The following is a 15870-nucleotide window of genomic DNA, read 5'->3' as shown; positions in this document are numbered from 1 at the left end:
GAGCAAAACCGTATGTGAGTACTTAGCATTATGTACTATTAAAAAAATTGATTCATTCGCAGTTGACGGATCTTCTTAATTTTGTTGATTTATGTTAAATTAATGTTATAGACCGACAAAGCCTTATAGGAACGTCGCGTGGTCGGGGGCGCTGCCGGTAAAGGACCACGGTCAAAAATGGGGTTTTTGTATGATGGCGGTGTTAGTTCCTTTTTTCACCACGTTCATTTAAACCCTTGTCAGTCTCTAGTCGTGATCTGTCAGCTGGATTTGTGAAAAACGCGACCAAAACACGTAGGTCTGCCATCTGACTATTATAATTCAAATACTCAGACTCGAGATATCTCTAAAAAGTGTCTCTTCTGAGAAGTATCTGCGAAAATGGTTTTGGTCGTGTCCCTTCTTTTTTTTTAAGTCTTGGAAAATCCCTGCGATTTTATCGAACGTTGTATTATGTACAATGTTACATTATCTTGTGTTCAATTTATTTGTAAAGAAAGTGGTTTCCACATTCCTCTTTTCATACTCAATAATTATATGCATAATCTCATCTGAGCAATTAATATCGTTAGTAATTAGTATTCATAAAACTCTAGATAATCTAGTATTTTAAAAAGTAACAATGTAGTTTGTCTTTACCTTATTCTGTTATTTTGATGACACTTATTGGGCTTTACACGGCCCTAACAAGAATTGAAAGCTACTTAAACATTAAACCCACAAAATACGGAGTAAAAGTAAATTGTGAGGAGAAATGATATTATTGCGTGTTTCTATAGAGAGGGAAAGTGTCCACCATGTTGTCGGTCACCATTAGTCACAACTTTATCACCCTGTATACACAGTCAACAAAAGCAAGGGAAATCTATAGAAAAATTTAGACAAAAAGAATGAGAAAGGAGAATTATTTCTACTTTTCATTTATCTTCTGTATGGTCCATTCGCATATAGATATAGATATTTACTCGAATGAATCTGTTATAAGAATTAAAACTATTAATAAATAAATAGAAATGTTATAAATGAGACTCACGAAATAAATTCTGCACGCAAGCAAAGTAAAGAAGGCGTTAAACCTTTTCGCTAGGCGGTTTTAAAAACTCGACGACGGCAATAATATAATAATGTTAGTCAATCCATTTATCACTTTCATTGACCGCAAAATCACGTGTTATTGATGCCAGATGTGTAATATGAGAACACAACGCCCCCTATTGGTCATGCTGACTAACCCGGTCAAAAGTACACTATCTACAAAGTACCTACCTACCAACTGAGAAACTGATTCAAAGGCAGATGCCGTTTTTCGGTCCCATTATGTCAAGACGACCAAGCCGACGAGCCGAGCTTTGTTAGTAGTCACACAAGAACCAACTCATACAAAATGAGATACCCATCCACATTCTCCTTAACTGCCCTGATCTGCAACGCTACCATAGACGCTACGAACATTCTACCTCAGAGGAAGTTCGTAGCACCAACCCCAATCATAATATTATCGTTAAATTCATGAACGGCATTGGGTTGGAGGTAGCACTTTTATACAAGGGAGTCTCAATAGATCCACCAGGGGCCAGGGCATTGACGTAAGAGCTCTAAAGACCTGTCTTCGGACACAAAAAGGAGTGTAACTATGCCTACAATTAGTTGCCAAACTTCTGCGAAACGGCTGTACTGAGTTTGTTGAAATTTTGTCGCCAGCTCGATAATGTCAGACAATTGTTCATCAATTTTTCAAACCAGAAATAACGCTATAGCGGAATTGTAGAACCTGAATCGCGCTAGCGAATTTTCTGAAATCCTCGAACGTAGCTTCTTCTGAAAGAAGATCTTTCTTTGAAGCACATTTCAACGGTATATAATATTATGGAAATTTATTACGTGACATCACTACTCACTACAAGTTTAATGCTCCTAAACGAATGGTGTTTATTGTAATTAGTATTATGAAAAACGTATGGTTAAGATGATGCAATTAGAAATGCGTAATGCTTTCTAACGAAAGTAACATTAGCTCAGCGGAGCGGAGAGCTCATCACCAAAATTTAATTAATTGGACCGGTAACGCACTTGTGACTTTTCTGGTGTAGCAAATATTATATATCAAAGTTACCAAATTTTTGATGCAACCAGCAATATAAACGGATCTTTGATTATCCCACAATTTACAATAGCTAGGAAATAGGAATGCACTGGAAATGCCGTAGCCTGCACGTTTTGTTTCGGTTATTCTGTAATTATTATTCATAAGTTTTGTTTCAGCCGCCTGCTTACTTAGTTCTGATTAAAGTGCGTCTTCTAGATCGCGCTGACGCTTGCTCAAAAGTCTTTCTATAAGAGGTGGTATCATCTTACATTTAATTCTCGATTTTTTTCGATTGTTATATCTATTCTACGGTATTAAATAACTCAGTACTTTATCTGTGCAGGCAGTGACCTTAATACCAAATTTCACCAACGACTGTTAAAGTTAATGCTCGAAATAGTATCACGTTAGCTGTTTCGTTTTTCATATGAATGAAAGAGAAGACAGGATATTTTAACAAGCTGTTAACACTAACAGACGTTGGTGAAATTGGGGCTAAACCTATCAATGATAAATAGTTTATGGGTAAAGTTGTGTAATTGGGGGGCTAAATAAGCTTTAAAATTTGGCATAATATATAAAGTTTAACATACAAAAATGAAGTACTTATTGTTTGCACACTGCACAGCTGTATTGATTTAATGGGTACCAGGGTTTTTTTATAAAAGCTTTTGACACCAATTTTGTTGACATCGCGCGCTATAAAATGAAGTCCACGCGGTCGAAGTCGCGGGCAACAGCTAGTTATGAATAAAAACAATAATATATAATAAAGTAGGTATGATTAGTTCTGTTATAATAATGAAGTAAAAAAATAAAGCGCCATCTGTTGAATCGTATTAGAACTAAAATGTTCATTGCATCGCGTCGATATATTTCTGGATTTTTTATAATATTATACATAAAATATATTTAAGATTTTTTAAATATTATTTTAATACACATCCAAGACCCAGGAACATTGAAAACTTTTTGTTCCGCCTGCGGGACTCGAACCCAGGACCCCCGGGATGAGCGCTGGCCACGCGCAATGCGAAGTAATTTTCATCGATATTTTCATGGAAATAAGATATTTTCCCACATCAAAATGTAGCCTATGTCCTTTCTCAGACTCTAGAATAACTGTGTACAAAATTTCATTGCAATCGGTTCAGTAGTTTTGGCGTGAAAGCGAGACAGACAGACAGACAGACAGACAGACAGACAGACAGACAGACAGACAGACAGAGATACTTTCGCATTTATAATATTAGTATAGATTATTATTCATAAGTTTTGTTTCAGCCGCCTGCTTACTTAGTTCTGATTAAAGTAACTTCAGGTCTTCAGGTTTTGATCACTTACCCTAGTCTAGAATTTAAAGCAAGCCGGAACAATCTGCGGCCCGCGACCATCTTGAAAAGAGTAATACATTATACAGTAGACAGCAATAGGGGAGTTATAGGTATCATTTAAGTGGCTCATACACGCGGAGGCCGATCGACCCGGTTGGACCCATCACAAGCCAACCTAAATAGATTCGTACACATAATATTATGAGAATGCACAAATCCAGTCCGGTGAGGTCAGCCTGCATCGGTACGACCGAATTTGATAGGTTTCCCTGTATATGAGGTCTAAATATTTATGATGATGATATTAAGATTATTATGATCAATGATGAAATACTCAAACCAGATATGTTACTACCGCGCGCGTTGTGAAGCTTCAAATACGGCCCAATTGGGCCGTCTGTTGTTTAGTCTGGTCTGTCTGCATCGAGCGCAGTCACGGACGTGCCGCGTCTTGTCTTACCTAAATAAATTGAAAATGACGTCGTGCGTGTTTCGAAAATGTACCAATTATGACTCGAAACAAAACACATGGAATCTCTTACCACATGTCTTGATTGCAATAAATACCTCGATTATTTACATTTTCAATTATTTTTTCGAACAATCTGGAAAAAATCGAATTTTCGTCATAGCTCAGACGAAGAAAGAGACAGCGATACGATTCGACGTTTAAAATAGAACTGTCTCTTTTATGTAAATGGTTTTTCGTATCTTTTGTTTCACTTATCTGTCAAATTTGTCAATGTTTGCAATTTTGAATTTGAAAATTGTTCGGAAGAGATTTAAGCCGGAAAATAGTATGGACGTAACATATCTGTATAAGTGGAATATCATTGATTATGATATAATATTTAACTGGACTTGGTTAGTAGTTATTAGAGAAGATGATCCCTAGGCAGAGGACCTACGTAGTTTGGTCTGTCTTGACTCTTGGTGCTTTAATACGTTAAACTCAGCCGACAGTCGACAGATCACAAATATTGATATGATCCGTCCAAATGAAGTTGGTACGTCAATTGCCTAGGAATCAATTTCCTCGATGGTACATCTTCGGCGACATAGTGCAGAGAATCATTACGCTGAAGTGGAACTGGGCTGGTCACGTAGCTCGAAGAACAGACGATCGCTGGAGTAAACTTACTCTGGAATGGAGACCAAGGCTGGGAAATCGGGGTGTAGGTCGACCTCCAACTAGATGGGACTACGATCTCCGCTTAGTTGCAGGCCCATGTTGGATGCGAGTAGCAGGAGATCGGTCATTTTGGCGTTCATTGAGAGAGGCCTATGTCCAGCAGTGGACGACTATAGGCTGATATGATGATGACATTTTCGGAAGTCGTCATGATATAATCACGAAATATTTACGAGCTGTTTATTTTAAACTTTTGGGGAACTAATAATTCTGTACAAAAACTGTTGGAACAAAATATATAATTAGTTTTGAAACTTATTTTAGTATATTACAAACACAATTAAAGTTTTTGTCTGTTTGTACTTGCGAAGCAATGCAGCGGGAAGCTTGGATGTTGCCATGTTGGTACAACGCGACGCAATTATAAATATTGCTCTATAAACTGTTATTTCTGCAATGAAGCTATGACCTCTAGTAGTTTTATTGATATTTCATGGATGTTGCGTTAAGTTTTTTATTTGTATTCGTGTCACAATCGAAATTAAAGTTTGTGGCAGTAATTACATTGGAGTGATGTCCATTGGTCTGTGATTTACTGAGCCGAAGAAGCGTTAATAAGTCGATACTTTCTATAATAAAAGCTAATATTATACCTATATAACTATAATATAATAGCTATAATAAAAGCTCCAAATGTATGTGTAATCCTTAATTCATTTTGGTCTGTTAAAATCTAAAACATTCTAAAGTATAGGCTGCAGGTTATAAACTATGCAACTTCAAATACTTGCAATAAATACGTACAATGATGGCACATCACTTTTGATTTTGTCGGGTTTAAAATTTTTTGGTAACCTTTATATCAACATGAACCAAATGAAGATTTTGACTGCAGCTCTTCTGATGCTGCGAGTATCAGGTGACCCGTTTGCTCGTTTGCCCCCTTATTTCATAAAAAAATATATATTTCTTCCGTCCCGGCACCGCGCCGGTGTCTACTGTGTCCAGTGTCTTCGTCTTACGACTTTTTGATAATTCAGTGAAATCACGTAATACATATTAAATTCTAATGGCCCGTGAATCGTGATACGTTTAATTTTGAACTTTGGTCAAGGAAGAGTAAATATCCGTACTCAGCATCATAACTGGTTGTTTACTGTTGCGACTGTACTATTGTGACCTGCTGCTCAAGATTTAAGCCCCGTCTCTTGCGTTTGTAAGTTCACATCATCATACAGTATTTTGTTCTGTTCCTTACAGTACGTTGTGTACATAATGCGAGCATGTTTAATGGTCATTCCATCAATAACAATAATTGATCCTTTGACAACAAGCCCAATGTGACTTCTACCTGCACTTACTTCAAGACAAATCTAAAGATCAAATCAGACACTGAACATTTGTTTTGTCCTGACTTTGAATGACTCCGGTGTTTTCTGGTAGCCTTGTACATCTGGGGCAATGTTAATGGTGGGCGGTAATTGGAGATGGCTGTCACGGGCAGCGGCAATTGTGATGAGCACAAAGTACTGAATCCATAAAAATGTTGGGTCAAAAATTGGCTAAGTGCTAGTTGGACACATCCAAAGAGCAACAAAAAATATGAAAAAAATGTGTTTTTTTGTGAGAGAGCCCACCATAATAATTATTTAGTTTATTTTAATTTTATAATTAATTATTAGGTAACCGATCAATTCCCAAGCGGCAGCCGGCTGCCGCATAACAATTGAAAATCTATTGTCTCTGCGATATCCACGATGGAGCTGATGTTAAAGTATGAAATATACAATATAATATAATAATATTAATAATAAAAAACTATAATAATAATTAATTAAGTACACGTAGAAAGCACTAGATTATACACCAAGTACTAGGTAGTCGCAGTAATCTAGATTCTAGATATAGAGAACAGGTTTCAAGTCTAGATATGGGCCAACGACCTAGATCATGAGCGCATAACTGCCTAGAAGTTCCTAAATAAGATTAAAAAGGTTAGGTTTTTGAAGAATTTATAATGCTTCGGTATTTGTAAAACCTTTACTAGGCCAAAATCCAGGCGCGGTCTGAAGGGGGGGGGTTTCCTTCCCTACCCTACCCTATTTCCTTCCCTACCCTCCCCTATTCCCTCTTAAAAGGCCTGCAGCTCTTCTGATGCTGCTAGTGTCCATGGGCGACGGAAGTTGCCTTCCATCAGGTGACCCGTTTGCTCGTTTGCCCCCTTATATCATAAAAAAAAGAATAAATTGACAAAAACGTTGTCAAACGTCGAACAAAACCTTTTGTTTACTGTCTAATATAATTATATAGACAGTAAACAATGACGTGTGCCTGTGCCGCAAGCGTGAAAATATTAATTTTGTAGTCATACTTGTACTATTATCTATTCTGTGGTTATATTCGGCTATTATTAATAACCTAAAACTTTTTTATTAATCTCTACCTATATCATTAATCACTTAAAAGTCTCAACACTCGAGACTGGCCTGCAAGTGCCATAGTTTTCACAGTTAAAGTCGAAACCGAAAATTAACTACTGCTGACGATGTCAAAACTTTTTGGGTCACTGTAATAACATAGGCATTAGGGTGAAGTTTCGACCCCAATATTCAAATAATATGACCAATTTTCAGCTTCCGAAAGTTCATTAGGGTCATTTCAATAGGTAAACATGTAGTCACCACTTTTATTTAACACAGTTTTTTTAAGTTCGCTTACATCCTTAAAAACTTTGTAATAAAAAATAGAGCAATATTAATGTACTAGATAAAGTTTTTAGAGTTCCGTAGTCAATAAGAAACCTGTATAGTTTCGCTCTGTCCCTCCATCTGTCCGTCTTTGTTTGGTTTTTCTCAGATACTATAGGATAATAGGACCTACAAAGCTATAATTTGCCATGAATGCACAATATATTAATAAAATTGTTATAAATTGTAAAATCTTTAAAAAATATTTTTTTTATGTCCCTCCCCTGCACATGAAGCGGGGATAATTTTTTTTCACGTCCACCGCGTAGGGTGCTATTGGATAGGTTTTCAAAAAGTAATACGAGTATTCATAGATTATTTTCCGATTTAGGGATCCATTTGTGAAATATGAAGTTTTAAAGTGGAAAAAATCGTTAGATTCCAGTACCTTCTACCAGCTAAACAGTTACTTCTGGAAATGTGAAAAAATTTCCGGGTGTAGGAAATATGCCGATTGCTGAATTTGAAAGGAAAACTCTCACGGCTAAGAATACTTTTTTAAGTAATAAGTTATTGAGTAATAGTCGATCTGAATTCTGAACTAAAAAATATTCATTTGAACGTAGCTGAGCTGATTAGATGTTGTTAGAATTATAAAACACGTTATAAATCTACATTCATTGACCATATAAAAATTATCAAAAACTAGGGCGAGCGGTACTACGGAACCCTATAATATTGCGCGTGGCCCGACACGCACTTGGCCGGTTTTATTAAATTAAATTACATTCGGCCGCACTAAGATAGATCATACATGTAATGATTACTTAAGCTAAGTAAAGTTTTTAACTTGGAGGTTAATTCCAAAATCTTCATTAAGGCGAGGATAAACCCCAATTTGTTATTCCGTGACTCCCGGTTTACCTAGTTCCAATATAATAACGAAGTGTTAAAAAATATGAGATATAAAGCACAATATTCAAAATACCTTAAACCATAAACATTTTAATAAAACGTAATACTTTGGCTGTAATTAATTTACAAACTTACCTCCGAAAAAATTCTATTTCTTCGAAATATAAGTATTAACTAGGATAAATGTACATTTTATTTGAATAAATTGTTAGTAAATCTATATTAAAACTTCTTTAACCGAACAATTTTGTTTCTTAATATTTATTTCCAAAGATATTTAAAAAAAACATGAAAAGTAGAGAAGATTCGCCCGAGAACCTGTAGTTTTATGCTAAGCTAAAATGAATCTTATTGCGATGCGTATACGCTTGGTCTTTGGTTGTGTGCAAGGTTATCGTTTTTGATTGAGATTAATCCCCGCCTTAAATAAAGTTACCTAATAATCATTTATGCCAGAGACAATACGCCAGTTAGATAAAATAAAAGTGTTAAATTTTTTTAAACATTTATTTCACATTTACAGATCAACAACATGGATCGGAGTTGAGCACACATCACACACTAAAGTCATGGAATCACCGGTTAGAATATGCATAGGTAAGTCCTTAAAACATTTTTTGTGCTATAATATTGTAATTTCAACCAAACATGATGCAGGCATGAATGCTTAATATTTCTAATTACAAAATTGTAGTAACAGTCTGCTATAATAATAATAGTTCACTAGGTACTTACTGAAATTGTTAATAAATAAAACTATCAGATTTTGCATTAATTTTATTCCTTGAATATTTTCCAGGTGCAGTGGCAGTAGTAATTCTACTACTTGTATCAAGTATAGAAGTAAACGGCAACGTTGTACCACAAGCGAATAATGCCACAGCTCCAAAAGATGAAAAGATTTCTAGGCATACTAGAAGTAATAGCACGTTATTAAATAATAGACATAAATCCAAAATACCTGATGTAGCTCTCAACGAGCTTAATCCTAAAGTAACGACATCAGAAGAAAATACAGAGAAAAATGCAAAATACAAAGATAGAGGAAGAGTTAGATTCAATATACAACCAAAAACAACTAGTGAAAGTCCTTTAAAACGAGTGACTTCGACTAAAGGACCCAGTGTTATTATAGTAACTCCTACACCCGAAGTTAAGAAACCAGCACAAATCATCGATAGTATGCATAAATATAAGAAATCTAAAATAACGAGTAAAAATGTATCGAGTACTAGTCCCAGTGTTTCTGATAAAATAGAAACTCAAAGCCAGGAAGACTTTGATAATGAGGAAGACGAATCATTTGAAAAATACACGTCGAGCAAGTTTGATGACAATTTTTTCTCATTTCCTAGTTTTAATGACGACGATGACGATACGAAATCGAGTAAATCGGAGTCAAAATCCGACTATGGGTACAGTACCCCGTTTAGCTTTAAAAATTATTTTAGTAAAGATAATTATGTATCGAAAGAGGACTCTTATAAATCAAACTATTTCGATTTCGATACAGATCTCACTACTCCTAGAAACGACTTTTTTGATAAAAAATACGAAGAAATATCAAAAAGCATACTGAAAAATCTCGATACGATAAAATCTAAAGCTCCTGCTCCTAATGTAACTAATGTGCATAAGTTGAATGTTGGCTTCGAGACAATGAGTAACGACACACCTACTAATAAATCAACAATGTTTTTCAAGAACACCAAAGAAGTTCGCTATCTAGATAATGAACACGCTGGAACTGCTAATAAGGAACTATCAGATGTACAAGGAACAAGTATTTATTATGAAATGACAGTACTATCAACAGAAACCTATAACATCAATAAAGATACAGACGATGATGATTGTGATGAAAATATGCAAACAGAAAATACGAAAACAAGCGCAGAACCAACACAGCCTACAAAGGTTGACATTCCAATTAGAAAATACCCAGATCCAGATACCTCAGGCTCTGTATCTCAAGCGTCATCAAATATTTTACCTGAGACTGTGAGGCCACCAAATTCAATGCCCATATCAACGCAAAGAATTTTATCGTACTCTTTTCCACCGACCACTAATCCTAAAATATTTTCTAGTAGTTATAATAGAAATAAAACCTTTGCTAAGCGACTGAACTTTGCAAACCTTAAAGATTCCCCAAACAGCGTGACGTCACTAGGAGAAAGCACACATAGTGAGACAAATAGACAGCAAATACGTCGCTTTCATCAAACTACTCCAAGAATTAAACCAAAATGGATGGCTCCTAGGAAGAATATAAATAGGACAACTGTAACTCGTATCCCTATGACCATATATTCGGAACATTTTGATATAAAAGACCAATTTACTACCACAAAACGTCCACCTCAGTCTACAAAACCAGTGCTAACAACCTTTGCTTCTGAAATAGATCCAGTGTTACAGAGTGACGTTGGAGGCGTCAAAAAAGTAGTACATTCGCCATCTATATCTGATAATACTATACCATCGTTATCAAAACGTGGTTCAACAAAGTTCTCTGCAAACATTGCTTCTTCAACAGCATCAACGTCTACAGAGGCTCAGACCGGTCTCAGTGATTTAGAAATACCCCCTACGTTAACTGCTTGGGCACTAGCCAGCTTACGAAGCCCTCCACCTTCATCGAGTTCTGCTAATGCCACAGAAACGACACAAAAAAGTGTTGACGAAAATGAGCTGCAGAAAGTCGGAGAAATTACAGGTTCGTTTTTACTCGTTTAACATTAACTATTTAAATTCTTTATTGGGAGTATTTTCCCACGCTTTTATATATAAATAATAAATTACTTTATTTCACTTTCAGACATGAAACCAACGTCTACTATGTCTACAACATCGACAACTTTATCAACTACAACTGTTAGCGAAGGTTTAATTTCCAAAAATGCAACTGAAATTGATGAAAATGCGTCAGTTATAATAACAACAACAACAGCAGCAACAACAACAGCAGCAACAACAACATCAGCAACAATAACAACAGTGATGACTGACATAAATTTAAATCAAAGCATAAGTGAACCTAATTCAGAAAGGCTAGCTGCTGAAAGTATAATTTCGATACAGAGTAGCAAGAAACCTTTAATAATCGAACCAATAAAAGCGGCGACCAATATTAAAGTGACAACCGTTTCAAATCTACAAGAAGGCAAAACAACGTGGATTTCAGCGACTGAAATTTTAAAAGAATCGACCGATAAAGAAACAAACGAATCTTCTGGGAAACAAAAAATTCCTCCGATTGACACAACTAAGTCAACCGGTTTTGAATCAATTACGAAATTGCCCTCTGGTGTCACAACTCCTAAAGATGATGTGATTGTCAATGTAGATGAAAAACAATTGCCTGCAACTGTAAAAGAATCGGTTGTCCCTACAACTACCGATTATGAAATTACAACAATAAGGTTTTCTTATAAACCAAAGGCAGAAACAACCGAAACCACAGTTGCAGATGAAGAACAAACGGATGAAAATACTGTCTGGCATTCCGCTTTTCCAACTACAACTGAGCCTACTTCTGATGATGATATTGAAATAACAACCTATAGGCCTAAATTTGTAACAACAACAGAAACTAATGAAGAAATAACAACCAACCTATGGGAGCCTACAACCTCTTTAATTTCACAGCATTTAGTAGACAATAAAACTGAAAATATAGTTACAACAACTGAAGCCACGGATGAAGAGACCACGACGAGCGAAATTACTACTATGCTTATACATTCAGAAGAAACTTCAAAAGAAACAACAACATTTAAATTGACGATACCTGTCGAAACTACTACGATAATTGTATCAGTTGCAACTGAAATAAATACTGAAAGAGCAACTTTGACACCAACAGAAAGTCCTACCACAATTTACACAACTGAAACAAATGCAATGCAGTCAGACTCTGGCGAAATAGAAACGTCAGAAGAAAACAGCGAAAGCAACGAAGTAATTGAACCAGCTAATAAAGCCACAACAGCTCCCGCCATGGAAACAACAACCAAAGCTCCAGTTGAGACTAAAACAATAAATGTTCCGACTACAACAGAGAGTAAACCAATAAAAGTACCCACTACAACAGAAGATAAAACAACAACAGACACGAACGAACGTATCGTCGAAACTACAACTCAGGAGCTCACTACAGAGTCAGATTATATGACAACAAAGTCGGTGAATGATTTGGAGGATCTGACGAGTTTCGCCGGCGACATGACAACTGAGAATTCTTCGAGAGTGCTCACAGAAGAAGCGGGCTCTGGTGCAGCCATCGCCATCGCTGTCAGCACCATAGGTGTTATAGCATTGGTGTTGCTCATTGGATTGCTGGTAAGTGATTTTTAATCTAGTGTTTAATGCATTCTGATAGTTTTATAAATAATAAAATTAACAAATCATTACTATTAGATATAGTATGGGAGCCCTAGAACAATTTTTTTTTATTACTAACAAGCAATTTTTTTGTGAGTAGCTTTATTTTGATAAGACGAACAACATTTTTTTTTGCGAAAAATCTCGAAAGTGGTAACTAACAGAGACAGAAAGGATTTGATACCTACTTTGAATTAATGGTCCTAAAATATGGCCTATTTTATTTGTAGAACAATATTACTCTTAAATTATATAACTAATAACCTACTATAATATACAAAAAATTAGATCGTTAGACTATCAAATCAAAGTATGAAATTCTTCCTATTCCTGTTAGCTACCACTTTCAAGATTTTTCGCAGATAAAATTGTTGTTCGTGTCATCAAATTGAAGCTATTCACAAAAAATTAGCTTGATAGTACTCGTAATAAAAAAAAATGTTCTAGGACTCCCGTACTATTAAGACAATCTCATCTCAAAAGTTTTTGATGTCGACATTCAAAAGTGAAGCTAAAGCCTTAAAGTACCTAACAAATAACAATATTTTAAATAGAATACTTAGTTAAAAAAGTATACCTAAGAGCCCCCGCAGACTACAGACTTTTAGTCGGCCGATAGTTTGACCAAATTGGGATTTCAGTACATTATTATCGGCCGATAGCCCGATACTAATCGTTTAGTGTGCGCATCGTCATATTTACATCTTACTACTGATTAAGCTTTCGATCAAACTATCGGCCGACTAAAAGTCTGCAGTCTGCGGGGGCTCAAACATCAAAGATTATATTTTAGTATTTCTTTGTTCTTCTCTTCTATTGTCATTCTAGTCTTCCAGTTGAACTTTCGCATATCACATACGACATAATGAGCATAATATCGATGGACCTCATGATAAATTATGTTCACTACCTCGGACATGAAGGTTAACGAAAGCATTTTGGCTAAACGCTCTTGTCCTTTAAGTAACACACAGACGGTCTAAAATGTCGTTGCAAAACAATGATTTAACCAACATAACTTAATAAATGTTGCCTAAATGTCAATAAGACTGTTGAGCATAATATTATATACAGGTTGTAACAAAACTGAGTGATAATACGTTAGCGTATGTATGGATAACCCCTATACATATAGAGCTCGCTGTAAAAGTACCAGCGCTTAAACAGTAACTTTTTTGTATGGTAAAAACATGACGCTGGTCGTGACTCGTGAGGCGCTGTCCCAATGCCCATGCAAATAACAAAAAAAATTGCTCTTTTACTGCCGCTTCTTTCACAGTGAAATCTATATTTAATAAGGAACACATACGCACCCTAAAATGTTATCACTTAGTTTTGTATGTAACTAAACTATAGGTCTACCAGAAGATGGCAATTTTTGACAGCAGATTTTCAAAAAATATCCTTGATCATTGGATTAATTTTTATATTTGCATGTTTTACACACATAATCAGCCGCTGTAAGAAAAAAAAGGATCAAAATGTTTTATTCCAGGGTTTCTTTGAGAAACCCTGGAATAAAACATTTTGATCCTGAATGGCGTAGGGGTTCGCCATTAGACGGCTGGGGGATCGCGACAAGATTTATGTAATGGTGGCAACAGGAGTCATTGTTAGATAATAATTATGTCCGTTAATGAAACTCTTCAAGCTGATTTCAAAGGATGTCTTTGATAGATTTTTGGGCAGCTAGACAGGCAGAGTATTTCGAACTCTCACGCAAAGCGGTGAATTCGCCTTCCTAAAGGGTAGGGGGGAGGGGGGATTTCAATATAAGTAAGGGGTTCGCTCTCGCCTGGAAATTTAACAGGGGTTCGTGGAGCCGAAAGTTTGAGAAAGTTTTATTCCAGTTATCCCGGTATTGCTAGATTCAATTTATTTTCTCACTTTTTTCCATCAGATTCTGGTAGACCTATAAGTTATAAAACTTTGGCGTGTATGTATAAGGGACCCATACACACCCGTTTAACTTAGTTGTATTACACCCTGTATAATGTACCTTCACAATCTTCGAGAACTTCGTTACTCTTCTCTTCTCTTATCCTGGTCTCTCAGACGATCTTTCGCGTACCACATCAAAGTAGTGAGCATAATATCGGCGGAACCCAGGATAAATTATGTTCACTACCTCGGACGTGACACACGAACGCGCAACTGGTGATGATGATGATGATAATTAATGCTGGAAAGTAAAGTTAATATAAATCAGCGATTAATTTTATGCCAGTTTGATATACTTTGATATAGAATTTTTGTGCTAAAAGCATCTAATGTGCTGTAATATAAATTATAATCCAGGGCCTATTTAAAATGTGAGCAAAATCCGTAAAGTGTGAGCAAAATCGACGACCTCTGTGGCTCAAGTGTTGAGCGCGTTGGTAGCTCAAGCCGGGGGTCGCGGGTTCGAATCCCGCCGACGGAACAAAAATTTTTCAATGTTCCCGGGTCTGGATGTGTATTAAATATGTGTATGATATAATAAAAATCTTAAATATATGTATAGTATAAAAGTATTAAGGGGCCAGACTGACGTGGTGTGAAGCGTCCATAGATATTATTATTATTCTTATTATAAAGTTTGGATGAAGAGGTATCAAACAAACATGATACAAAGAAGGCAATCTTTATATTCTAACTAGCTGAACCGGCAAAGTTGTTTTACCATCTAAATGATTTCTAGTATCAATATTAAAAGTAGATAAAGACCGTGTATTCTCAGGCCTAACGAATGTACATACAAAATTTATTAAAATCGGTAGAGCTGTTTTTTTTTATGAAATAAGGGAGCAAACGAGCAAACGGGTCACCTGATGGAAAGCAACTTCCGTCGCCCATGGACACTCGCAACATCAGAAGAGCTGCAAGTGCGTTGCCGGCCTTTTAAGAGGGAAATTTCGATACTGTAACCGTACATTTTCCAACAATCCCATGTCCCTTCCCGGGCCTCAAAGTATCATACCTTTCATGGAATTCGGCTCAGCGTCATAAGCGTCAATAGTTAACTCATAACAGACAGACAAACATTCGCATTATTAACTTCTAGGTCACACCCCCAACTCCATGGCACTAAAATTTTTGTATCAAGCGGTGCTATATTCCGGGATAAAAGTATCCTATGTCCTTTCCCAATTCCCGAGACTCAAAGTATTTTCATACCAAGCAAAATCGGTTCAGTAGTTTGGGCGTGAAGACGTAACAGACAGGCAGAAGGGCAGATAGACACATTAATTAGGGTGAAGCCAAACGAGCGCAATTTGTGAGTCGCTGCTGCATTCAGTTTCATACAAAAGTCCTGTTAGCACCTTCGATCACTAAAAGGTTTGCACACGA

The 15870-nt window shown here is 36.2% G+C and overlaps 1 protein-coding gene across 3 annotated transcripts in view; it reads left to right on the top strand.

Moving 5' to 3' along the window:
* The window catches only part of LOC121734347 (serine-rich adhesin for platelets), a 63099-nt gene that overhangs the window by 35390 nt on the left and 11839 nt on the right, over positions 1-15870 (top strand). For all 3 annotated transcript variants that reach the window (XM_042124880.1, XM_042124878.1, XM_042124879.1), the window contains 3 exons: positions 8678-8751; positions 8954-10873; positions 10976-12498. In XM_042124880.1, the coding sequence (XP_041980814.1) occupies positions 8724-8751; positions 8954-10873; positions 10976-12498 (3471 nt within the window). In that variant the 5' untranslated portion in view covers positions 8678-8723. The remainder of the gene's footprint in view (positions 1-8677; positions 8752-8953; positions 10874-10975; positions 12499-15870) is intronic.

Source organism: Aricia agestis, chromosome 15 (assembly GCF_905147365.1).
Source record: "Aricia agestis chromosome 15, ilAriAges1.1, whole genome shotgun sequence".
Taxonomy (NCBI): Eukaryota; Metazoa; Arthropoda; class Insecta; order Lepidoptera; family Lycaenidae; genus Aricia; species Aricia agestis.
The sequence above is the reverse complement of the archived record's forward strand: the minus strand, read 5'-3'. Positions and strand labels throughout refer to the sequence as shown.